The 26,106-nt window shown below is 36.1% G+C and overlaps 1 protein-coding gene across 4 annotated transcripts in view; it reads left to right on the top strand.

Moving 5' to 3' along the window:
• The window catches only part of LOC150110083 (contactin-like), a 690,381-nt gene that overhangs the window by 110,569 nt on the left and 553,706 nt on the right, over window positions 1-26,106 (top strand). For all 4 annotated transcript variants that reach the window (XM_090391236.1, XM_090391210.1, XM_090391218.1 and 1 more), the window contains exon 5: window positions 14,362-14,483. In XM_090391236.1, coding sequence (XP_090247362.1) covers window positions 14,362-14,483 — 122 coding nt within the window. The remainder of the gene's footprint in view (window positions 1-14,361; window positions 14,484-26,106) is intronic.

Raw genomic sequence — 26,106 nt, 5'->3', positions numbered from 1 at the left:
GACAGGGGAAATGCATATATCGTTGTATACTTGGATTTTGCAAATGCTTTTGATAGGCTCCCACACCACAAACTATTAAATAAGTTGAAAAGATGGGATTGATAGCAGACTTCTGAGTTGGATCAGTGACTGACTGTCATATAGGTATTAGAAAGTTGGATATGGAGGTGCAGTGTCCCATAAGAGGAAGGTCACTAGTAGTGTACCACAGGGGGGTCAGTTTTGGGACCATTGTTCAATTTGTATATTAATGATATTGGGATGGGTTAAACTAGTGATATGCAGCTGTTTGCAGATGATGCAAAATTGAGAAGAGCAATGTAGAGTCATGTAGATGTTATGTATCTGCAGGAAGACTTGAATAGATTACATGAATGAGCAGGTAAATGGAACTGTCATTTCAATGTTGCAAAGTGTAAGGTTTTGAAATTTGGTAAGCAACGATACGATGCAAAGTATACATTTGGTGGAGAAACTTAAAGGAGATAGAGGAAATGAGAGATCTGGAAGTGGTGGTTGACAAGGACCTGAAATTCATGGGCCACATTGCACAAGTTGTGAAGACATGACTTTGGATAATGACAATGATGCAGAGGATTCTGACATGAAGAAATAAAGAGGTTACAATTCAGGTTGTGTAAGGCCTTGATCAGGCCTCATATGGATTATTGTGCACAGATCTAGTCTCCAGGTCTAGATCTGTGCACAATCTGTGATTGAGACATAAAAGCTAGTCAGGTTGAATGGAAGAGGTTTTTAGAATGAGAGAGAGAGAGAGAGAGAAAGTGAGGGGGGGGGTAGAACAAGAAACCATCACTGCCAATTCTATGAAGAGAATATGAACTGAGGAGTGAGGAGAAGATTCTTTGCATGGAGAGTGGTTGGTGAGTGGAATGCATTGCTTGAATGGGTTGTGAATGTAGATATATTTAATCGTTTTAAGGCATGATTGGATGTGCATTGTGTGCAATAGTTTGTACCTCCCACAATAAGTCTCTGACTTCATGGAGGTCAGATGTTAATAATAATAATAATAATAATATATATATATATATATATATATGATTTCTGCACTACTTCAACCTTACTATTTCTCCTGGGTCTAGCTCCAATTGATGAGACCTCAATAAAGGTCAAAACATTTCCCAGCTTGGATAGTGGCCCTTCCCATTATGCATAGCATTTCACATGTCCGAAAGGGTGTGTGCTTTGCATTATGGGATACATACTAAGGCAAGTAATTTGAAGTCATTAGTCTCTATATACAGGTAGCTCAGACATGAATATATTTCATGCACAAAACATTGTTTTGCTTCCTTGGAGGGAGTCTAAAGATTCCCTCGATGAGTCTTTGGATTTCCTGGAGATGTCATATAATAATAATAATAATAATAAAATTAATTATTATTTCTTGGTATCTTTAATGTATAGTAGAACCAAGGTAAAAAACTTTCAACAAGCTTTCAATAGCAAAAGATAGAAGGAGAGGCGATATGATTGAGACTTTTAAACTGTTGAGAGGTAGTTACAGGGTTGACAATGGGGAGTTCTTTTGCTTGGTGGAACAGTGGGAAGGAGTGATGACAATAGGTCAACCCTGGAAGTTACAAAAGGAAACTGCAGGCAATAGGGTGAGGAGTGGTTTCTTTGCATGGAGGGTGGTTGAATCATGGAATGAATTGTCTGATAAAGTGGTTCAAGAACGGTAAATGAGTTCAAGGAGTGGTATGATAGACTTCATGTTTCCTAGGAAGGATCTCCCACAATGAGTCTTTTGACTCTATGGAGGCCTGAATAATAATAATAATAATGACTTTTGTTTAGCTAGTTTTTACACAGTGTTTAGCTTTCTTACATTTGTCTCTTTATTCTCTAAGAGCACAAGCTCACTTATTCACCTGGAACTTTTGATATGCTTTCTTCTTTTTCTTCGCTGCCTCTTTACCTTCCTTTGTCCACCATGGAGGTCTGATTTTTCATCTTTGCAGACAACCTCAGCACTCTTTCATTTTTTCTTGAATAATGCTTGTGTAGTTTAGTCTACACTTCACATCTGAGAGCTGCTCATCACAACCTCACCACTCTTACATGTGAATTTGTGCACATTTTTATGTTGGAACATGGTGTTAGTCCTGAGTAGAAATCCAAAAGATATTTGCCATTATTATTAGCTTTGCTCTTTTCTCCAAATTTTCCCAAAATATTTTTGTATGTGTGACAATTATTTCTTACTCTGCTATTTAGATCCTCAACAAGGACCAACTTTTCCTTTTTCATTGTGTCAGTTGATTTCTCTAAAGCCTCAAAAAATTCCTCCACTTCTACCTTAGTAGAAGCTTCTGTGGGACCATATGCACAAATAAGCTTCATTGTCCAGTTTCCCCATTCTGATATTTGCCCACATCACAGTACTTGATATTACCTGCAATTGAAGAAGATTAGGTGATATTTAGTGTTGAATACTATAGCTACATCTTCTTTTCCTTGATTGTCATTGCCTGAATATAACATTTTGCATTTATTGCTCAGAAAGATCTCACCAGATTTGTCTTTTTTGTTTCAGTCATCCCTATTATGTTGATTTTATTATGGCACTTATCAAATTCCTCAGCCATTTCCATTTCTTTGACATTCAGGCTTCTTATGTTGATAGTACTGATCTCAAATTCTCATGATGTTGAGTTGGGGTGTGTTTCAGGATTTGTTTCAGTAGCTGACTTTTTGCTGTTTGCCCTGGTTCCTGGCAAAAACAATGGGGGTCTTGTTTAAAAAGGCGACATCCCAGCCTGCATGAAATTCTGTCATGTTGTACCATCATTTTATATTGTGGTTTAAGCCAATAAGAATAGAATTTGGTCAGCTAAATCCCAAATTGCCAGCCCATCCCGATTTATTCAGTACCCAGGTAAATTCCTAACAGGGTGCACCCTGAGAAGGTGGGGATTGGACATTAGGTGAGAGGCCCTGGTTGGTTCTTTGCCTTCCTTTAAAGGCTATGTCCAGGTCTTCTCACAGTTATATGGCTTTGACCCTTAAGCACCCCATATAAGCATCTTCCCTATCCAATATGCTAGTCACCCTATTCTAAAATGTAACCAAGTTACTAAAGCATGACTTCTCCCCCCCCCCCCCCCAACAACAAACCCATGCTGTTTTCCATTCTCATCAATCCAAATTTGTATTCTGTCTATAACCAGCCTCTCTAATACCTTCACTGCTACCCATGATATACACACTGGCCTATAGTTTGACACTACTGACTTGGATTCTCCCTTTTTTCAGTGGCACTATTTTAACTTTTTTCCTCTCTTCTGGGACTGTGCCTGTTGTCAGACTTCTATTGAACAATCAAGTGAAGGGTACATTTCTCTGTCCATCTTACACCTGTTTTAACTCATTCTTATCTCTCACTACCTTCCTTCTTTAACCCTTTCTTAGGGTCCAACTTTCACATCCATACAGTACCACAGGGAATACCATTGCTTTCACAATTCTGATTTTTGTTGCAAGGCTAATATCTTTAAAGATCTTGCATAAATTTTTCATTGCTTTCTTTCTAAGCAATAATCTTCTTCTAACTTCTTCAGTACAATACCCATCTTTATCAATTCGAGATCCTAGGAGCACAAAATTGTTAACTACTTCCTTCCCCCTCCCCCATCTACTTCAAAAATATTAAGTTCACATGTTTCCATAACTTTTTGTCTTTTTGAGGTTAAGTTTAAATTAGGTACATGAGGAATTAAGTAAACCTGATATTGATAAGATAATATGGACTTGATAACATACCCCTGCATATCTTACGGAAATGCTCCAGCAGCTTTGACATACTGGCATTCCATTTCACCAAGGGAGGTGATAAGACTGAGGCTTCAAATTATAAGCCAGTAGTGTGGTTAGTGTTTTGATTAGGGTGTTGGAGAAGTTGGTGTGAGCTAGGATCCAGAATTGGGTTGATAACAGTAGCACCCTCTGAATAATCACCACAGATTTGTTAAAAATTTGTTAAAAGAATATCAATTTTTATCAGTCTTCTTACATAGCTGGCCTGGCCATGACAAACATCCATGACAAACCATGACAAACCTGTCATGACAAACATCCTGCCATGGGCATGGATGTTTGTGATTGTCTGTGAAAATACTAGTAGTGGTGGGCAGTAGATGTCATTAGTGTAGATGATGATACAATTTGCTGTAGTTAGGTAAATTGAGTGGTGAAGACAGAGAGTTGTAGAGTAGGTGCCCTCCCTTGATGAGTCTTTAGACTCCTTGGATATGTCACATAATAATAATATTACAACAACAGTGTAACAAATTCTTTGGAAACAAGGAAAGTTCATATATATATATATATACACACACACACAATAGTGTATTAAGATTTTAGAAAGGCTTTTATTAGATAGGAATTTGGCTACCAGATAATTTAGTAACTTGTGTATAGGGAAGCAGTATCCCAGAAAAAGAAAATCACTACTGGTGAGATGCTGTGGTCTATTTTAAGGCAATTATTGTTTAATTTATAATTTTTCATAACTTTTCTTTCTTGATGTTGAGTCATTAGCCTCTATATATAAGTAGACCAGGCATGAAATTACTTCAACACACAAACTTTGCTTACACTTGGATAAAGGATGAAACCAAGAATATAATTTCTTGGCACCTTTAATTTATAGTTTAACTAAGTGAAAAAACTTTTAAAAAATATGAGGAGCAGCAGCAGATGTTTTAGTCTTAATAAGGAATCTTAATACTGAAAAAAGAGAGCCAAAAGACTTCACTTTGGTGATGCAAAATTATTCACATTAAATGGACATTGAATCCAACATTATTTCAAAGCCAAATAGAGAAACTACAAGAGTTTTGTGCCGAATATAGAAAATATAAAAGTTTCAGCAGATCAAAGCGTAAGCAAACCTTTCATGACAGCGGCAACTCATAGTAAAGGTGGAATAAGATCTGATCACTATCCTTAGTATTTCCCATAATGTAAAACACATCTTCTAGCAAACATCTATGATGTTATACATTATGGGGGGGGTCACTACCCAGACCGGTTTCGACCTTTGTTGAGGTCTCATCAGTAGCCAGACCTAGATGTAAATACTCAGGTTGAAGTGATGCAGAACTTATACTTTACCACACGAGTTGCCAAAAAGGTGTCGCATCACAAAAGGCACCAAGAATTATTGAAAAAAGAGAGCCAAAAGGCTTCATTTCAGCAATGCAAAATTATTCAAATTAAGTGGATATTGAATCCAACATTATTTCAAAGCTCAATAGAGAAACTACAAGAGTTTCATGCTGAATATAGGAACTATAAAAGTTTCGGTGGATCCAAGCATGAGCAAACCTTTCATGACACTTTTATAGTTCTATATTTGGCACAAAATTCTAAACTCTTGTAGTTTCTCTGTTCGGCTTTGAAATAATATTGGATTCAATATCCACTTAATTTGAATAATTTTGCATCGCCGAAGTAGTGGGAATATATTGAAGCAGGCGAAGGAAATAACAGATCCGTCATTATGATGGAGACAAGGACTGGAATTTTTTGGGCAACATCATCAGCAAAATGGAGGACATCACGATGGATTATGGCAGTGATGGTAGGACATTGGCATGTAAAAGTAAAGAGATTATGCTTCCTTGTCTAAGGCCTTGATCAGGCTTCATATTGATTTCATTGCAAAATGTGGTTAATTGAGCTTCAAGGGAAATGAAATGTATTAGACAGGATTCAGAGAGTTAATGTCATTAGCTGAGCCTCCTTTAAAAAAGGGTGGATATGATCAAAACAAAGATTAGGAAGGAGTCATTACCAGATTAATGTAGAAGAGATTTTTCATAGGGTGAAAGGAGACAGAGATAGAACAAGAAGCTATTGTTTGAAGCTGTATGAGGGTGTGATCATTAGAATGAAGGGCAGTGCATGGAGATGCTGAAAGTTTTTTACATTTGGTTATACTATAAATTAAAGATGTCAAGACATTATATTCTTGGTTTTATCCTTTATCCAAGTGTAAGCAAACAGTTTGCACGTGAAGTCACTTCGTGACTGGACTACTTGTATATAGAGGTTAATGACTTCACATCAATTGATTGCAGGCCCGTTTCCACATTTTGGGGACCCTGTGCGAAATGGAAAAGTGGGTCCCATGAAAGTTAGTAACATTTATGGAAATTTTTAATGGAAGAATATCTTGTTAATTAATTAATTAAATCAAATATGAAAAATATTTATGCCTATAAATAAACAAGTATGCTCTCTAGCATCAATTTAAGTAAAGGGAAAAAATTAGTTAAAAAATAACTGTGTTCGTATGTCACATGATATATTATTTTATTATGTAAGTACACATTATCATATAAATACACCAGAACAATGATTTATTTAATAATATAAATAATAATATAAAAATATAAAAAAAATCTGTTTTCACTATAAAGAATGAAATATATGTATAACAACTTATAAGATTTAAAAGAAATCTTAATATATTAAATTTTATTTAACCTAATGCGCTTATCAATAAAATCATTTATAATGCTATCAAAATTCAAATTTTTTGCAATTTCATACTCTATAGATATTATTGCCAGGGACGACAAACATTCTTGAGACATAGAAGATCGCAAATAGGTTTTTATTAATTTTAATTTGGAAAAATGACCTTTCTGCTGATGCGACCTTAACTGGACTGGTCATTAATATTTTAAATGTCATAGTAATATTTGGATAAATATCCAATAAATTATTTGCAATTATGAATTTTAAAATATTAATGGGTGCATCTTCTGGAACAATATTTCTAAAAATAATTAATTCATTGTAAAATTCAGATTCATCAATAGCTGTATTTAATTTTTGATGCAGCTGTTTGCAGCAAAATTTTAATTCATTTTCTGTCCTTTTTCTTATTAATTTCATATCATAAAGAAATCCAAATGATTTTTCATGAATTTCATACAATTCAAAGATTTTTTGACAGATTGTAGAGCAGTATCTAAAATTACAAAAAAGAAATTTATCCTAAAATTATGTTTCTTATCGCCTATATGTGATTCATCAGGCGTTTCATAATCAAAAATTACTTTTCTTCGACGTACTCGACTTTCTTTAAATTTAATTTCTATTTCTAATAGATTTAACAGTTCTTTAACAATCTCAAAACAGCTATCAAATCCTGATATTCTTTGCTCTTCAAAGTACTGCACTAACTCTTTAATATGCTTAGTGCTACGTCTGTGGGAATTTTTGCATTTTGTAATACTTTACTTACTAAATTAACTTTTGACAAAAGCTCATACCAAATTACAAGGCTTAGTATAAACTCAAATGAATCTATTTGTTCATATATGAAACCACTTCTACTTTGATAGTATTATCTGATGCAGTTTTAGATAATTCTTTTAGTGTATTTAAAAATGTTATACGATATTGTTTAATATCTTGGAGTAGTTTCAAATACTACCGTTCTAGCGCTACGATCTTAAAATTTATTCCCTATACCAATTACTGTTTATCCTAATGTTATTTCATCGAACAATAGAATGGCCCTGCACTGTTCGATGAACGGTGCGAGGCCCTGTGCCACCACACAGTTCACCCCCCCCCCCATGAATACAGCTCTGATTGCTTGGTATCCCATAATGCAAAGCACAGATCCTTATGGACATGGATAATGTCCATAAGGATATGTGCAATCTGGAAATTCCTTTTCCATAAAGACTGAATATATTTTTTGACTCTTCTTTGGATTTTGGGAATTTTGAGTTTTTGAAAAGTTGAAACATAAACAACAAATATACATCCTTTCTTTCATGCTTACATGGTGATCAGAATACATTTTGGAAAATTATGGAGATAACTACCATGTTACAACATGACAAAATTTCATGCCGGCTGGGGTGTCGCCTGGTTAAACAAGGCCCCCATTGTTTTTGCCAGGGAACCAGGGCAAACAGCGAAAAGTCAGCTACTGGAACAAATCTGAAAACAAACCCCAACTCAACATCACCAGAGTTAAAGATCGGTACTATCAACGTAAGAAGCCTGAATGGCAAAGAAATGGAGCTAGCTGAGGAATTAGATAAGTACCAGATCGATATAATAGGGGTGACTGAAACAAAAAAGACCAAAACTGGTGAGATCTTTCTGAGCAATAAATACAAAATGTTATATTCAGGCAATGACAATCAAGGAAAAGAAGGAGTAGCCATAGTATTCAACACAAAATACGAGGCTAATCTTCTTGAATGGCAGTCAGTCTCAAGTAGAGTAATGTGGACAAATATGAGAATGGGGAAACTGGACAATGAGACTTATTTGTGCCTATGGTCCCACAGAAGGCTCTACTAAAGTAGAAGTGGAGGAATTTTTTGAGGCTTTAGAAAAAGCAACTGACACAAAAAAAAATGAAAAGTTGGTCCTTGTTGGGGATCTAAATAGCAGAGTAGGAAATGATTGTGAGACATACAAAAATATTTTGGGAAAATTTGGAGAAAAGAGCAAAGCTAATAATAATGGCAAATATCTGTTAGATTTCTGCTCAGGACATTGACTGGTTATTACTAACACCATGTTCCAACATAAAAATGTGCACAAATTCACATGGAAAGAAGAGGCTAGGAATAAGAAAAGTCTCATTGACTATGTTATTGTTGATAGTGATGTTTTCTCCCTGGTGCAGGACACCAGAGTGTACATAGGATTTGAAATTGGAAGTGATCACTATTTAGTCTTGCGCAAGATAAAATTGAATTTCATATTGAAAAGAATAACATGTAAGAAAGATTTAAAGTGAATAAAAGTTGAGCAGCTCTCAGATGTGAACTGTAGATTAAAATACACAAAGATTATTGAAGAAATAATGAAAGAGTTTGAGAACAGGAATCAGTGGCAAACTCTGAAGAAAACATTGATTAATTCTGCCAGAGAGGCATGTGGTGAGGTTATCTGCAAGGATAAAAAAATCAGAACTCCCTGGTGGACACAGGAAGTTAAAGAGGCGGTGAAGGAAAAGAAGAAAGCATATCAAAAGTTCCTGTCAAATAAGTCAGCTTGTGCTCTTAGAGAATATAGAGACAAATGCAAGAATGCTAAACACCGTGTAAAACTAGCTAAACAAAAGTCATGGGAAGACTTTGGCAAGAATATAGAAAATAAATATCAAGAAGGTGGCAAAATATTCTGGAGCTTGTTGAAGAAGCTTAGGAATGGAGGAAGGAGTGCTGTAAAAGGAGTTAGAGATGATAAAGGTGACATGAAAACAGGAGAAAAAGATATCCTTGAAGTATGGAGTAATTACTTTGAAAAACTGCTAAATGAAACAAGCAGTGATGACAGCACAGTGTTAAAAAACACTGACCAGGCATGCAGTCAGCAATACATATCCATACTTGAAGTAGAAAAAGCCATCAAAGGCTTGAAATGTGGAAAGGAGCAGGAGTAGATGATATTCGACCAGAATTGCTGAAGTATGGTGGTATAAGAGTCTTACAGTGGCTGCACTGCATAATTCAGAAAGCCTGGACAGAGGGACGAATTCCCGATGATTGGAGTAGAACTCTCATAGTACCCATATATAAAAAGGGAAATAAAACTGCATGTGAGAATTACAGAGGTATTTCCCTACTGAGTGTTCCTGGCAAGATCTATGCAAGTATACTTGAGAAACGGTTGAAAAGAATTGTGAAAGAAAAGCTTGGTGAAGAACAAGCTGGATTCAGGCCAAATAGAGGCTGTCAGGCTCAGATCTTCACTTTACGACAAATAGTCGAGAAAGCATGGGAATATAACAAAGATCTGTATTTAAGTTTTGTCGATCTGGAAAAGGCATATGACAAGGTGCAAAGATAGAAGCTATTCAATACGATGCAGTTATATGGTGTCAATGGGGCATTATATCAAGCAATACTTAGTCTTTATTTGTGTTGTAAGTCACCAGTTAGAATTGAAGGAAGTACAGGAAGATGGTTTAATGTTAAATCTGGTGTGAGACAAGGATGTACATTATCCCATCTGTTATTCATTATCTATATGGATCACATTATGAAGGAAAGTCGTATTAAACATGATATCAGAATTGGAGATGTTAATGTCAGCTCTTTGCTTTATGCAGATGATGTTATACTTCTAAATAAATCTGCTACAAGTCTGCAAGATTCTCTGATTAAATTGAATAGCTATTGTAATAGATATGGTGTGAAGGTCAGCAATAAAAAGACAACATACATATCTACTACATCTTCCTTATACCCTCTTTTACCTTGCGGTGTCGAGAGTCCGTTGATCATCGGACCTCACTCTGTTTACAGGATAAGGTGGTCAGCCTTATGCCCCGGTGTATCCTATGGCCTGTAGTGTTGAGTTCTCAAGGCCAGTTTGTCTGCATTGCGGGATGAAAAACCCCAGAATAAACTGGGGAAAAAACCCTGCTGTCCACGCCCAAGACTGGCTAACTTGGCTAATGCTGAGGAAGATCCTTCAGCTCCTCATGTCACCGACGGGAATCGAACCTAGGACACTCCTTCCCCAGGCATATGGTTGCGAAAAGACAAAGACAATGAAAATAGGCAGAATCATTAAAAATGTCAACTGTGTTGTGAATGGAGAACCTGTGGAACAAGTAAAACATTTCAGCTATTTAGGCATGATTTTTACTGAAGATAGTAAATTAATTATAGAATTAGACAACAGAATCAGCAAAGCTGGTATGGTGGGAAGTCAGTTGAATAAATTCATATGGAATAAGAGAGAAATTAGTCGGAACACTAAATTAGCTGTATACAAGGCAGTGTTCAAACCAGTTTTAACTTATGGATCTGAGAGCTGGGTCAGAAGTAAAACACTTGAACAAAGACTAGAGACCACAGATATGAGAGTCCTGAGAAAGATTATAGGTGTGAACAGTTAGCATCAATGGCAATATCATATTAAAAACAAGGATATTAGGAAAGAACTTGATATTGTCAGCATCCAGGAATGCATTAGCAGAGCTAATCTCAGGTGGTATGGTCACTTAAACAGAATAGGCAAAGAAAGATTAGCAAAGCAAGTGTTCTCTGCCAGGTTGGCAGGAAAATGACCCAGAGGAAGACCAAGATATAGGTGGATTGATACGGTACAAAGTGCCTTAAACGTTAGAAATATAAGATCTGATAATGTTGGAGTCTTGACAAGTAACAGACTGATTTGGAGGAAAATTGTATATAGGAAATTAATAATGATGTAATTTTTTTCATGTAGTACTATCATATCCTGTACACCCCTTGAGGGTACATGGCAGGAATTTGATGATAATGATGATGATGATGAACTACCATGTTAGAGCAAAACTTTAGTTTAATATAAACCAAAATGAACGCTTGATGTTTCGGCCTTCATATTAAGGTCATCATTTGGAGCATAGACCTCTGATGAAAAAATTATTAGCAACACATTTATAAATAATGACTATAATAAAAATACTCTTAAAGTTCTTCATAAAACTTCATCAAAAACGAATATAGATTATAGTAAAAATCATAGCCATCTCATACATTAAAGGGTTATCAGAAAAAAATCAATAGATTCCTACACCATTATAATCTCAATGCTATTTTTAAACCACCTATAAAATTAAAATAACATATTCAACTCCTCTAAGGATCCTCTCCTCTCATTGGCACATCCTGGAGTTTATTGCATCTACTGCACCTGTAACTTACGTTATATTGGTGAAACTGGATGTACAATCCCTATACGTAAAAAAAAAAAAAAAAAAAAGACACATTAAATATAACAATTTTGGTGAAGCAGGCCTCTCAGATCACACTCTCAACACCCTACACCAAATTGATTGGAAAAGTAGCTGCTCTTTACATCATACAAAAACCTGGCATGAAAGAAAATTTAAAGAAGCCTGTGAAATTCTGATTAACTACCCTAATCTCAACAATAATGGTGGCATAAAAATTCCAAGAATTTGGATGGCATATATTCATCCTACTTAGTACCTAGCATACTTTAAGACTTGAAGCAATTTTCAGCTACTTGAAGCAATTTTCAGCTTTTATTGAAAACTATTTGATACCAATTGGTTGAAATTTATATGTATAATCACAGTTTTTTATTTTTTATATTTTTTGTTTATTTTCTATATATATATATATATATATATAAGCATGTTGCTCTCCAGCCCCCATTTAATTTTGTAACCTAATAGATAATAATAATAATAGGACTCTAGCTTTGATGTAGTAAAGTTTTTTTTTTCACCAGAGGTGAGGCCAATAATTGTTGTAACGGTTGATCAGTAACTTTAGCAAACCATGTTGATTGTAGTGCAGCTTGTTTCTCTATATATGTGTATGCTCCAGATGATGACCTTGATATGAAGGTCGAAACGTTAAATGTTCATTTTGGTTTATATTAAACTAAAGTTTTGCTCTAACATGGTAGTTTCCATAATTTTCCATAATGAACAATATGTTGTTATTTCATAATACTTCACTCTGTCTAAATGGGTTTTATTCAAATTATTTGGTATTCAGTATCCTGCCATTTTTTTATTAAACCAATTCAGTTTTGATTTAAATCAGAAAATTTGTAAAGAATTAATGAAAAGAAATTGAAATGAAACAAGGATAATCATTTAGCCTTGCAAGTTGTTTCTGTTTTGGTTTCAATCAGACTAATTTTAGTGTAGAATTAGGCATTTTGAAAGAATACAAAATTAGAGAATAGCTGTTATATGCTACAATGATACTCTCTCTCTCTCTCTCTCTCTCTCTATATATATATATATATATATATATATATATATATATATCGTCATCATCATCATCATGATCAACAATCATGGGTCCAATGCCCATAGGTGTCTGATGCCATCTTGATATGATTCTTCCATTGCATTCTATTTTGTGCAAGATGACTCAGTTTATGTATAGAGTTTCTGCACCATTTGACAATGTCATTGCTCCATTCTCTGGTTGGTCTTCTTTTTTTGTTCTTTTCTCAAACAGCAGCATTTTTATTTTCCTCTTATCGTTCATTCTACATATATGGCCAAAGAGACGTACTTTCCTTTTGATTATTTTCTGGATCAGGTTTTCTTTGTCTTTGTCTGTAGATTTCCTCATTGTTCACTTTCTGGATCCAGCTTCTTCTCAAGCTCTTTCTAAAGCACTTCCTCTCAAATGCTAATATCCTCCTTCCTGATTCTCTCAGGAGTACCCAGGCCTCATATTCATAGAGCATGCTGCTGAAGATAGAGGATTCTGCAGTGCGCAGTTTAGTTTGCATCTTTATAGCTCGGCTCTTCCATATTTTGTCCATGGCTTTTGAAGTAGTTGTTGCTCTGGCTATTCTAATTTTTATCTCTTTTTTATATCTTCTTTATATGAAAACAAAGTTTATTAGTACTACACAACTAGTTTCAGCTTGTATCCGCCTTCATCAGATGCACATTAAAAAAAGAAATAACCAGTAAAAACATGGAGGAAATAACCATAAACAACAGGAAAATTAGTGCATATATATATTTCAATGTTGAAATGCTGAACATTGAGACGATAAAATAGAAAGGAAGATAATAGAATCAAAGGAAATCATTCTCACCCCCCCCCCAACATCTCAACAACAACCTTTCAGACTGTCATGCTGTAGTCAAATACTGACATTCACGAGATGCTACACACATGCATATGCCCAACAATGAAGCCAACGAGGGAACAATTTTGAATGCGCAGACTTCAACGTTTCAACATTGAAATATATATATATATATATATATATATATATACATTAATTTTCCGTGTTGTTTACAGTTATTTCCTCCATGTTTTTTACTGGTTATTTCTTTTTAATATGCCCCTGACAAAAGCTGATACAAGCTGAAACTAGTTGTGTAGTACTAATAGACTTTGTTTTCATTTCTCTCGGTTCTAGTCATTCAATCTTTTTATAAAAATGTACAACAACCGAGTAAATCGATCTTTATATATATATAGAGAGAGAGACACACACACACACACACACACACACACACACACACACACACACACACACACACACACACACACACACACACACACACACACACACAATGTATATATATATATATATATTTTTTTTTTTTTTTTTTTTGCCACAGTATATAAGTCAAGAATGGTTCTAGGTTTATTTGCTGTGATAATGGATGATATCATCATACAAGAATTGCATTATTATGAAACATTTTTTTATGATTACCTCAGATCATTTTCCTGTTTGTTATATTTTCATTTCAGCATTCATTAACTACAAAAAAAAATAATAACTTTTAACTGTATGTAAAAATATATACTTTTTTACAGTAATGCAATTTTTTAGTTACTCTGTTGTAGATAATAGGTGGGGGCTGATTCAGATTTCGCCAACAGAACAGTTAGCATTTATATGTGAGATAAGAAAAGATGATCTGCATTATATTACAACTATAGACAGAAATATAGGTAAAGTTTTGTACTTGGTGTATTATATTATATTGTATTTGTTTTAAAATATATATCTTGTCTTTTAATATCTTGTCTACTATTAGTCATATCATTTATTCTCACTGTTGCAATGATATTTTCAGTATTTATAAAGAAATACAAAGTTTTTAGAATTTTTCAGCATTTTAGTATACAAGAATATACTTAAGAAATAAAATTGAATTTTATTGAAATTGAAATTTATTAATTATGCTCATAATGTTCATTCCCATATTCTTCTGCTTTCTTGCCCTTGTATGACTAAGAACTTCAACATCTGCTCAAATAATTTTAATTTCCCTGCTTCTTTATATCTCTTCTTTCAATTATTTATAACATGTAGATATTTACCCTAAAGAATCACATTTACTGAAGACTTATTCTGTTATATAAAATAGCTATCATGCAATTTACAATAACTTTTCTTCTTAGCAACTCTCGTCAAACCTTGGCAGCACCACACTAATTTTCTCACTCTTCTCTTTCATTGCTATTCATTAATCTCATTGATTTTTACATCTTGTCTACTGTTAGTCATATCATTTATTCTCACTGTTGCAAAATTTTTTTTTCACTTGTAAATTTTTTTTTCTCAGAACATCACTATGGTTTTGTCTTAAAGACTCACTTTTGGTTACTGAATTACTATATGGTGTCATTTTCTTCTTCTTTCTCTTTTATACTCTTTATTAGCACTTTCTTACGGTATTTACTTGCATCCAATTTTTCCATTCTCTTAAATATGATTCAGTTCTCACCCCTTATTTACTCGTCAGTTTCTGTTCCACACCAGTATTATCTATCTCTTCTCATTTAATGTGATATCAACATCAGACCTCTGTGCATTAAAAAACGCATTGAGATCCTCACTATCAAGCCCAATGCTAATAAAGCTGCATATCTGTTTGCTCACTTCTAGCCCTGCTCCACCATTTTGTCATCATTTATGCTTCATACAGCATGAAATATCTTAACGAATTGTGTTTTAAATAATTTGGCTGTATTCTCTATTGCAGTTATTGTCTACCATTTCCATCAACTAATGTTATCTTCCCATAACAATATCCAATTTTCACATAAGTTGGAGGAAATAAGTGCATTAGAAATATCGATATCCGACTTTGTTGCTCCAGGAACAGGGAATGAATGTAGGAAGACAAGTAGTGTGATAGAAGAGAATGAAAAAAGATATATATGAATGAGAAAATAATAGTTGATAGTGTGGAACATGTGAGTGACTGTGAAAGTTTAGGAGATGGTTTTGTTTGGGAGAGTGAATTTAGATTAAGAGTGACTGACCTGCAGACAGAGATAGATGAGTTGAAAGAGGAGGTGGAATGTCTTGTGAATGAGAGCAGAAGTATGAAAGATAAGATTAGGAGAATGGAAGAGATAAATGCAAGGCGAATCAGAGTAGGAGAGAGAGAGAATTTAGGGAGTATGAGTGAGCAGTATGGGGGTGCTAGAAGAGGAGAGAATGGAAACAGTAGAAGAGAGGGAATGAGAGAGAGGTATGGGAATGCTAGCAGACGAGAGGATGGAAACAGTAGGAGAGATGGAATGAGAGAGAGATATGGAAGTGCTAGAAGAGGAGAGAATGGAAATGGCAGGAAAGGTGGAATGAGAGAGAGGTATGAGAATGCTAGAAGAAGAGAGGATGGAAACAGTAGGCAAGACAGAATGAGAGAGGGATATGGAAGTGCTAGAAGTGGAGAAAATGGAAACAGTAGGAGAGAGAGGTATGGGAATGCTAGAAGAGAGAATAACAGTACAGAAGAGGGAATGAGAGAGACCTATGGGAATGAAAGAAGAGGAGAGAATGGAAACAATAGGAGAGAGGGAATGGTAAGAGGTATAATGGTGACTCAATGATCCGTGATGTTCAAGATAGGATGCGTGAGGAGTGTTTGCCAGGAGGAACAATGGAAAGGGTGACTATGGCAATTAAGAGAGGTGAAAGGGTGGATGAGATGATTGTGATGGTAGGAACGAATGACTTGAGTGGTAATGTAAGTTGGGCAGCTAGAGATATGAGGTTTTTGCTTGAGACTGTACGGAAGAAGACAGAGAGAGGAAAAATAGTGTGTGTGTGTGTTGCCTAGGTATGATAATGATGAGCTGAGCAGAAGAGCGGCGATATTGAATGGCATAATAGCAAGAATGTGTGACAAGAGAGGACTGGTATATGTGGATGCTTGGAGTGTGTTTGAGGAAAGAGAGGAATTGTATGCAAGAGACCGATTACATTTGAATGAGGAAGGACGTAGGCATCTGGAGAGATTGCTGTTCTGAAAGAGTCAGTGTGTCACAGGGAGGATGATAGCAGGGGTGGCCTCTTGTGGGAATGGGTACTTGGGAGAAGGGAGACGATGTCAAGTAACACTGAGCCCAGTGGAGTCTAGAAGTGATAATGCTGGGTATAGAAACAATGGCAGTTATATGCTTTTTACTAATGCCAGGAATATATGGAATAAGGGAGAGGAATTGGGGGCACAGATAGCATCAGCCTGGCCAAAAATTATTAGGATCACTGAGACGTGGTTGACAGAAGGGGATATAATAACAGGAATAGAAGTCGCTGGGTATAGCATTTTTCGTCAGGATAGGAGGGGAAAGTGTGGTGGTGGGGTACTGCTTATGATAAGTGATGACCTATGTCCTCTAAGAGTGGAGGCTTTGGAAGGAAGTGAGACAAATGATTTTGTAAGCATATGGTGTGAGGTGGAGGTAGGCAAGACAGGATATTTAGTGGGGTGTTGCTACAGACCCAGGAGCATGGAGGATGGGGACCAGGAGATGATTAGATAGCGAAGTTTGGCAAGTGCAAGAAGAATGATTGTTATAGGAGATTTTAACTACAGTAGTATAAATTGGGGAGAGGAAGGTGCATGTAGCAATAAGGGAATGGAATTTCTAGAATTCTTGAGGGACAAATGTCTTAGGCAACATGTAACAGAGGGAACAAGAGGTTCAAGAGTTTTAGATTTGGTTATAGCATCAGAAGAGTTGATAATAACTGAGATGACATCTCTCCCACCAGTTGGAGAGAGTGACCATATGGTTTTGACTTGGAAAATGAATAGACATGCAGGAGTATCAAAGAGACGGGAACTTATGTGGAATTATAATGCAGGTGATTATAATAGTCTTAGACGTCAACTTTGGGAAGTTTCATGGAGGGAGGAATTGGAAGGCTGGGATATCGTTACTGTGTCTGAAACTGTGAAATAATATTTGTTAGCAGCAATGGTAAGTTGTATACCACGAGTGAAGAAGAGGACACAATTTGGACTAAAGTGGATGACAAACAATATTAAACAGGAATTGCATGCAAAAAAGAGGCTATGGAAGAGATATAAGGAGACAGGTGAAGAGAGGATGCGTGAAGAATATAAGACACAGGCCAGAAGAGTGACTAGTGTGGTAAGGAAAGCGAAACTAAAATATGAGAGGAGATTGGCCCTAAGATCCAAAGAAAATCCTAGGGAATTTTTTAGCTATGTGGCCAGTAGGAGGAGAAATGACTGTGGAAGAATAATATTGTTGGATAAAAATGAGAATAGAGTGACTGATGCAGAGGACATAGTGGAATTGTTCAATGACCACTTTATTGGTGTATTTCATCCTGGAGGAGTCAGTTTTAATGCTAGAGGGATAAGGCAGGTTCAAGGTTTAGAGGTACAGGAGGAGAGTGTGTTTCAGATACTGAGAACTCTGGATGTCAATAAAGCTTTTGGATTGGATGGTATTTCACCATGAGTTTTGAGAGAACGTGCTAGGGAACTGACAGTGCCTTTAACCTGGCTTTTCAGTGAAAGTCTGGCTTCGGCAAAGGTGCCCAGGGAATGGAAGGAAAGTAAGATAGTGCCATTGCATAAGGGTGGTAACAGACTGGAAGTGTCTAATTATAGACCAGTCTGTGTGTCATCAGTAGTTGTTAAGATCTTGGAGAAAGTAGTGAGGGACCGTATACAGCACTGGGCAGATGAGGGTAATGTTATCTGTGAGAGTCAACAATGATTTGTGAAAGGGTGCTCTTGTTTTAGCAATATGCTAGCCTTTTATAATAAAGTTACAAGAACATTAGATGAGGGAAAGGCATATACTGCAATTTTCTTAGACTTAGCAAAGGCATTTGACAGGGTGCCACATGATAAGCTGATATTTAAGTTGCAACACATTGGTCTGAATGTCATATTGGTCAACTGGATTCAGGATTGGCTGTCTGATAGGTATCAGAGAGTTGTGTATAGGGGCAGTTTCAAGGAGGCAGAAGGTTACAAGTGGGATCCCACAGGGCTTAGTACTAGGACCTATATTGTTTAACCTTTATATCAATGACATTGCCAGTGGATTTCAAGGGGATATTCAGTTGTTTGCAGATGATGAGAAGCTGGGAAGGATTATTAGTAATAGTGCAGATGTGGTAGCCCTGCAAGAGGATTTGAATAAGCTAGATAGATGGGCAAATGAATGGAGGTCTCAGTTTAATGCAGCAAAATATAAGGTCTTGAGGTTTGGGAAACATCGATAGGATGCTGCATACTCTATGGGAGGAGTTATACTGGAGGAAGTTGGGGAGACAAGAAATCTGGGGTTGATGATTGATAGAAACCTGAAGTTTAGGGGACATATTGCAAAGGTGGTGTAAGTAACACAAAGGATTACTGCAATTATGAGAAGGACACTGACCTGCAGAGATAAGAGGGTTATCATTCTGTTGTATAAGTCTCTGAACAGACCACACTTGGATTATTGTTCTCAGATTTGATCCCCAGGATTTGAAGGGGATAAATTAACTGTGGAAAAGATACAAAGACGGATGACAAAGATGGTCTCAGGACTGTACAAGGATAGTTATGAGAATCGGCTGAGGTAATGTGGACTGCAGAGTTTGGCGGATAGAAGAAGGAGAGGTGATATGATTGAGACTTTTAAACTGTTGAGAGGTGGTTACAGGGTTGACACTGGGAAGTTCTTTCGCTTGGTTGAACAATGGGAAGGAGTGATGATGTAATCACAGTTTCCTTTCGTAACTTCCATCCCTGGAAGTTACGAAAGGAAACTGTGAGCAAGAGGGTGAAGAGTGGTTTCTTTGCATGGAAGGTGGTTGAGCCGTGGAATGCATTGCCTGATAGAGTGGTGAGGGTGAGAACGGTCAATGAGTTTAAGGAGTGGTATGATAGATTTTGTGTTTCTTAGGGGGAACCTCCCCTCAATGAGTCTTGACAGACTTTATGTTCTTAGGAAGGACCTCCCACGATGAGTCTTTTGACTCCATGGAGGCCTGAATAATAATAATAATAATAATAGCCATATATCAAAAGAGGTAGCTCCCTGGCATTTTTCTGGGTTATTTGGCTAACCATTGCTCATGCTCCACTTTTTCTTTCCTTATTAGCTGAAAATCAGCTGAAAAGACACTTTATAATGCCTCCCAATGACTTATTCAAATTTTTAGAATGTATTCTTAATTCTATCAATTGTCCAGTTTTCATGACTACCCTATTTAACCTCCTGATCCTTGAAACACATTCCAACATTAATGTTGTTAAATATTTATTGATTGCTGTCCAAGCAACATTGATCTCCTTTTCATTATTTTCTCATTTGATGTTATTGCTCTAGGCTATCAGCCGAGTTTTCTGTTATCACTTGCTTTAAACATTTAATTTTTTTTTTTTTATTTATTAATTTTTTTTAATTTTATTTAGTTTTTTTTTTTGTCATAATGAGATATAGAACTTGGAGGTTTTTTATTCATTATGAAAAACCACATCATATAAATGCTTTCCATGTATGGCTTCATAAAAACTTCCTTTCTATGGCATATTCCATGGCAGCTGTTAATGTTTCTGGTTGCGGCATCCTAATTTCTGCACAGATGTTCTCCTTCAGCTGTTGGATTGTCTGGGGCTTGTTCACATATACCCTTTCTTCAGGTAATCACATAAAAAAAAGTTGGGAGTGATCAAATCCTGAGAATGTAATGGTTAATTAATTGCAGACATTTGCAAAATTATTTGCTTGCCAAAAATGTGCTGATTTTCAAAATAAATTTGCATGATTTTAGTTTGCTGTTGTGTTGTGAACTTTCCATGATTAATTTCTCAAATGTTTCTTAGAAAACCTAAAAAAATTAAATGGAAAAAAATTAATAATCAAAAACATTATTCACATTTTAATCCCCTTTATGACTTATAGGCCATTCTGTAGTTCCACATATATCTTTTTCATAGACCCCCCCCCCCTGATCACCACTCAAAGGAGTACAGCATAGTCACATTTGCTAACTAGAGTCAGATCACCTTGTTCACAATAGATTAATACATTATCATACATCAAGTACATTAATGCTTCTCATCATCATCATCACCATTATCCATTTCAGAAGTCATACATTACCAGAAATCTAGTACATCCCCAATTTCAAGACTTTATATTTAGCTGAATTGAACTGAAACCTCCAGTAATTTGCCCATCTGTCCAGCTTATTCAAACTTTCCTGAAGGGCTACCATATCTGAATTATTACTAATAACTCTTCCCAATGGGATATTCAGCTGTTTGCAGATAATGTGAGGTTGGGAAGAGTTATTGTGAGTTTTGAAGAGGAAGAGTACCTGACCCTGGTTTCTTTAAGCTATAGATTAATGACACAGTCCATTGACAGTGTCATTGATCTATAGGTTAAAGAATACAGGGTCAGTACTGAGCCCACTTGTAATTTTTGCTTCCTTAATACTGTTCTTTCATACACAACTCTTTGATATCTATTGGACACCAAGTCCTAATCCAGTTTACTAACCTGACATTTGAACCCATCTGCTGTAATTTAAATATCAGCTTATCATGTGGCACCCTTTCAAATGCCTCTGCAAAATCAAAAAAAAAAAAAAATTTTCCTTGGATTTAACAACAGCTTTAACTTTCCTTTTTAACTGAGTCTTAGATTAGCTTAGGTTCCAAAGGAGTGGAAAGATGGCAAAATTGTTCCACTTAATAAAGGGAGGAGATAAAACTAAGTCTTTGAATTATAAGCCAATCTTCTTGTCTGGAGTTGTGGTCAAGGTGTTAGAGAAGCTAGTGAGGACAATGATTCAGAAATGGGTTGACAGCAGTAGAATTCTCTTTAATGGTCAGCATGGATTTGCAAGGAAGGCCATGTTTTAGCAGACTGCTTGCTTATTATAACAAGATGACAAATGCATTGGACAAGGGAGATGCATACACAGTAATATATTCAGATTTTGCAAAGGCCTTTGATAGATAACCACACGACAAGCCTGGTAATTAAATTAAACAGATGGGGGTTGGATTGTAGATTAGTGCATTGGATTGGAGCTTGGCTGTCTGAAAGGTATCAGCAGGTTGTGTATGGCAGAGGAAGTGATATCCTAGAAGAGGAAAGTCACTGGTGGAGTGCTCCGGGGCAGGGGGGGGGTCTGTTTTGAGGCCACTGTTGTTTAATTTGTAATTTGTATGCAGATGACATCAGAAAAGACTTAAATGGTGATATACAGCTGTTTGCATATGATGCTAAGTTTAGGAGAATTATGATAAGTAGAGCAGGTTGTAGCTCTGCAAGAGGACATAAATAGACTATCTGAATGGGCGAGTGCATGGGGATGTCAGTTTAATGTTATACAGCAGAGGTCGGCAATGCAGTGCCCGCGGGCGGCATGCCTCCCGCAGTGAATTTTTAGTGAGCCCTCAGAGAAATTACTGTAAACCGCTTTGGAACTCACAGCGGTAATTTTGCAGCATAGATCGCAGTATATCTGAGAGATACATTCATTACTAGTATGTGCTAAAATGCAAGAAAACATAAAGAAAAAACACTGCAAATATAATACATGATGGTAAAAATTAAGTGAATATTGAATCCAACATTATTTCATAGCCGAATATAGAAACTACAAGAGTTTTGTGCCGAATATATAGAAACTACAAGAGTTTCGTGCCAAATATATAGAAACTAAAAGTTTTGGCAGATGCAGGTATAAGTAGCCTTATGGGCAACTCGTAGTAAAGGTGGAGAAAGCTCTAGACCTTGCTTGAAGATTGATAAAGCAATAAACTCATCCTCCCAGTTGTCATTAAAATAATGCTTTCTTTTTCTTTCACGTTTATCCATTATAAAGGGATTTTTTGGTTTACAAATATCTTTGTAAACCAAAATATTTGCCCTGATAGTGGGAGTGATTCAACAAACACACATACTAAAAACCAAAGGGCTCTAACAATATTTAGAAATGGTGTGAAGGGTAGGGAGAGTGGTCGCTTTGATAACTAGATGATGTCAACAACTCAAACTACTCAACAACTCAAACGACGAGAGATCAGAGGTCTCTCTCGTCCACTCGGGTGCTCGCATCTGATCTGACAGATACATGCTAATTGTTAACATGAATATTCTTTAACCGTTAGAGAATATTCATGTTAACAATTAGCATGTATCTGTCAGATCAGTTGCAAGCGCCTTGCTTTATCAATCATAATGGCAAATGCATTTGTTTATTATGCAATAATAGTGTGGCTATTTCTAAAAAATGTAATATAGAAAGACATTTCAAAACCACTCATGCCAATTGTAATTTTAAGTTTAATTATTTAAATCAGGAGTAGTCGGCAACACAGCATCCGCAGTATTACGCCCTTCATATTAAAAAGGTTGCTGACCACTGTTATACAATGTATTCCCAAATTTTAAGGTTTTAAAATTTGGGAATCAAAGATGGGATGCAGAGTATAAGATTGGTGGAATATTTTAGAGGAGGAGCAGGAGATGAAAGATCCGGGGATGATGGTGGATAGGGACTTGAATTTCGAGGACATTTTGCTAAAATTACAAGGACAACACAGTGGATTATGGAATGATGTGGAGAACACTGGTATAGATAAAGTAAGGATGTTTTGATTTTGTTGTATAAGACTTTGATCAGGTCACATATGGATTGTGCACAGATTAGGTTGCCAGGTTTTCAAAAGGATGATGAGATGTTGGAGTGGGTTCAGAGATGATCGGCAAAGTTAGTTTCTGGTCTCTGGAATGTGGAATATGAGGGCAGATTGAAAGAACAGAAATCACAGAGTGTTGTGAATAGAAGGAAGAGGGGAGATGTGATCAGAATGTAAAAGTTGGTAAGGGGTAATTACCAGATTAACATGGATGAGAATTTTCATAGAATATATGAAGAAAAGGGGAGAACGAGAGGCCCTGAAAGCTGTATAAGTTGCTTGTGAGAAAGGGAGTGAGGAGTAGATTTTTTGCATGGAGAGTGGTGGGTGATTAGAATGCATCGCCTGAATGTGGTGAGTGCAGGGACAGTGAATGCATTTAAGTCGAGGTATGATTAGCTGTGCATATGAGAGTGGCACCTCCCATGTTGAGTATCTTGACTCCATGGAGGTTCTGTTGATAATAATAATAATAATAGTAATAATAATAAAAGGCAACCCTTAACAAACCCATGCTGGTTCTCACAGATAACATTATCCTCGTCTACTCAGTAACGTATATGATCTCTCACTAATTTCTGCAAAATCTTAACAGCCACTGATGAAATATAAACTAGTGTATAGTTCAATGCTTTACAATTGACAATCTGTTCAATTGACAATCTCTTACCGCTCTTATGAAATGGTGCTATCTTATCCTCCTTCTACTCCTTGGGCACCTTTCTCATAGCCAGACTCTCATTGAAAAGTCAGGTCATTAGAGCTGTCATTTCTTTAGCACATTCCCACTAAACTCATGATGTAATTCCATTCACTCTCATTGCTTTATTGACAATCTGCTACCACCCTTATACAATGATACTGTCTTAACCTCCTTCCACTCCTTGGGTACCTTTCCTGTAGCCAGATTCTCCAAGTCAAATCAATGGAATTGTTGGTTTTTTTAGCTCATTTCCTCAAAATTCCTTGCAAAATTGCATCCAGTCCCATTACTTTATTGACATCCAGAGTACTCAGTATTTGAAACAAACTCTCCTCTTGCACTTTTAAACCTGAAACCTATCCCTGTTCTTTAATATTAAAACCGACATCACCTGAATAAAACACCCTAATAAAATGTTCATTAAACAACTCCACTCTATCCTCTGCATCAGTCACTCTACTCTCATCTTTGTTTCACAGTGTCATCTTCCATAATCATTCCTCTGCCTACTTGCCAAATAGTGAATATCTTCTGGTCACATCCTCCTTTTTTTTTTATCAAGGGGTTTATGGAATTGCTTTCTCTTTCACTCTCTCATATATGGGATGATAGATTGGTCTGCTAAATGCATTTAGAAGACCACTAAGAATCCATCTGGTTCCATGATTCTAATAAATTGGATCCTTCCAATCACACTGTAATTACTAAGTTTCATTGGAATAAGACTAAAGTGTTACATCAAATCATTTCTATTAGAATAAATCTCTGGAACTTTTCCAATTTTGGGAGGTTATCCTCTGTTCATTGTCACTCATGACTATGTTAAATAATTTATTGTTTGATGATAATTCAGTCTCATTTCCTTGAATTCTAATTATCATATATGAACTCTCTTCCTGCATTTTATGTTTCAAATTGTCATTATATTTTATCTTGTTTTAATGAAGCCTTTGGCTCTTCACATATCTAATTATATTTTAATTTTTTCTCTTTAACTATACACACTAAAACTGAACCAAAAATGGATATATTTATTTATTTCCAACAGAAGGGAATAAATTTTTATTTTACTAAGTAAGATAAGGTAGTCAAGGAGAATTCCAAAGAGTCTTATGATGCCAGTAGGAGAAGAAATGATTGTGAATGAAAGACCTTGTCGGATGGAGATATTGGTCAGGAGACAAATACAGATGACTTAGTAGGATATTTAATTATTATTTTAATGATCAGGTTTTATCCCTGGAGAGAGAGAGTGATGGAGATTGAAGGATTAGAAGTTAATGAAAAAGAGATATTATTATTATTATTACACGACACCTACAAGGAGTCCAAAGACTCATCGAGGGGAGGACATCCACTCTAAAACTCTCCTTCTCCACCACTCAATCCACAAACTACAGCGAACTGCAACTACCATCATTATCTATGCCAACACCATCTACTGCCTACCATCACCACTAGTATTTTCACAGACAATCGCAAACATCCATGCCCATGGCAGGATTCGAACCTACAACCTTTGGCTGGAGAGCAGATATGCTAACCACTCGGCCAACCAGGTATATTTGGAATATTAATTGTTCTGGAAGTCAGTAAGGTGAGATATAATGGGATTTCACCACATGCAAAAATGCTACTTCTCATCCTCATATTCACAACTTCCTTTTTTGCAATTTCCATGGATAGTTTCCTTTTCTTGTTGTTTCCTCCTAATTCTGCTGTATGAAATTCTCATCAGTGACCATCCAGTAAATAACTCTCAACAACCTAAATATCTCAGTCATATCCTTTCATCTCCTTATCCACCAGACTTGCAATGGATGAGTCCCTAAGGAGTGAAAGGTGGGAAAGATAGACCCATTTATAAGGATTGTGGCAGAATTGAAATATCGAAGTGAAGACCAGTTTGCATTTTTTCCATGTTTGTTTAGATTTCGAA

Source organism: Typopeltis vanoorti, chromosome 1 (genome assembly GCF_054136105.1).
Source record: "Typopeltis vanoorti isolate ZY-2024b chromosome 1, IOZ_Tvanoo_1.0, whole genome shotgun sequence".
NCBI lineage: Eukaryota > Metazoa > Arthropoda > Arachnida > Uropygi > Thelyphonidae > Typopeltis > Typopeltis vanoorti.
This window is presented reverse-complemented; position numbering and strand designations above follow the sequence as displayed.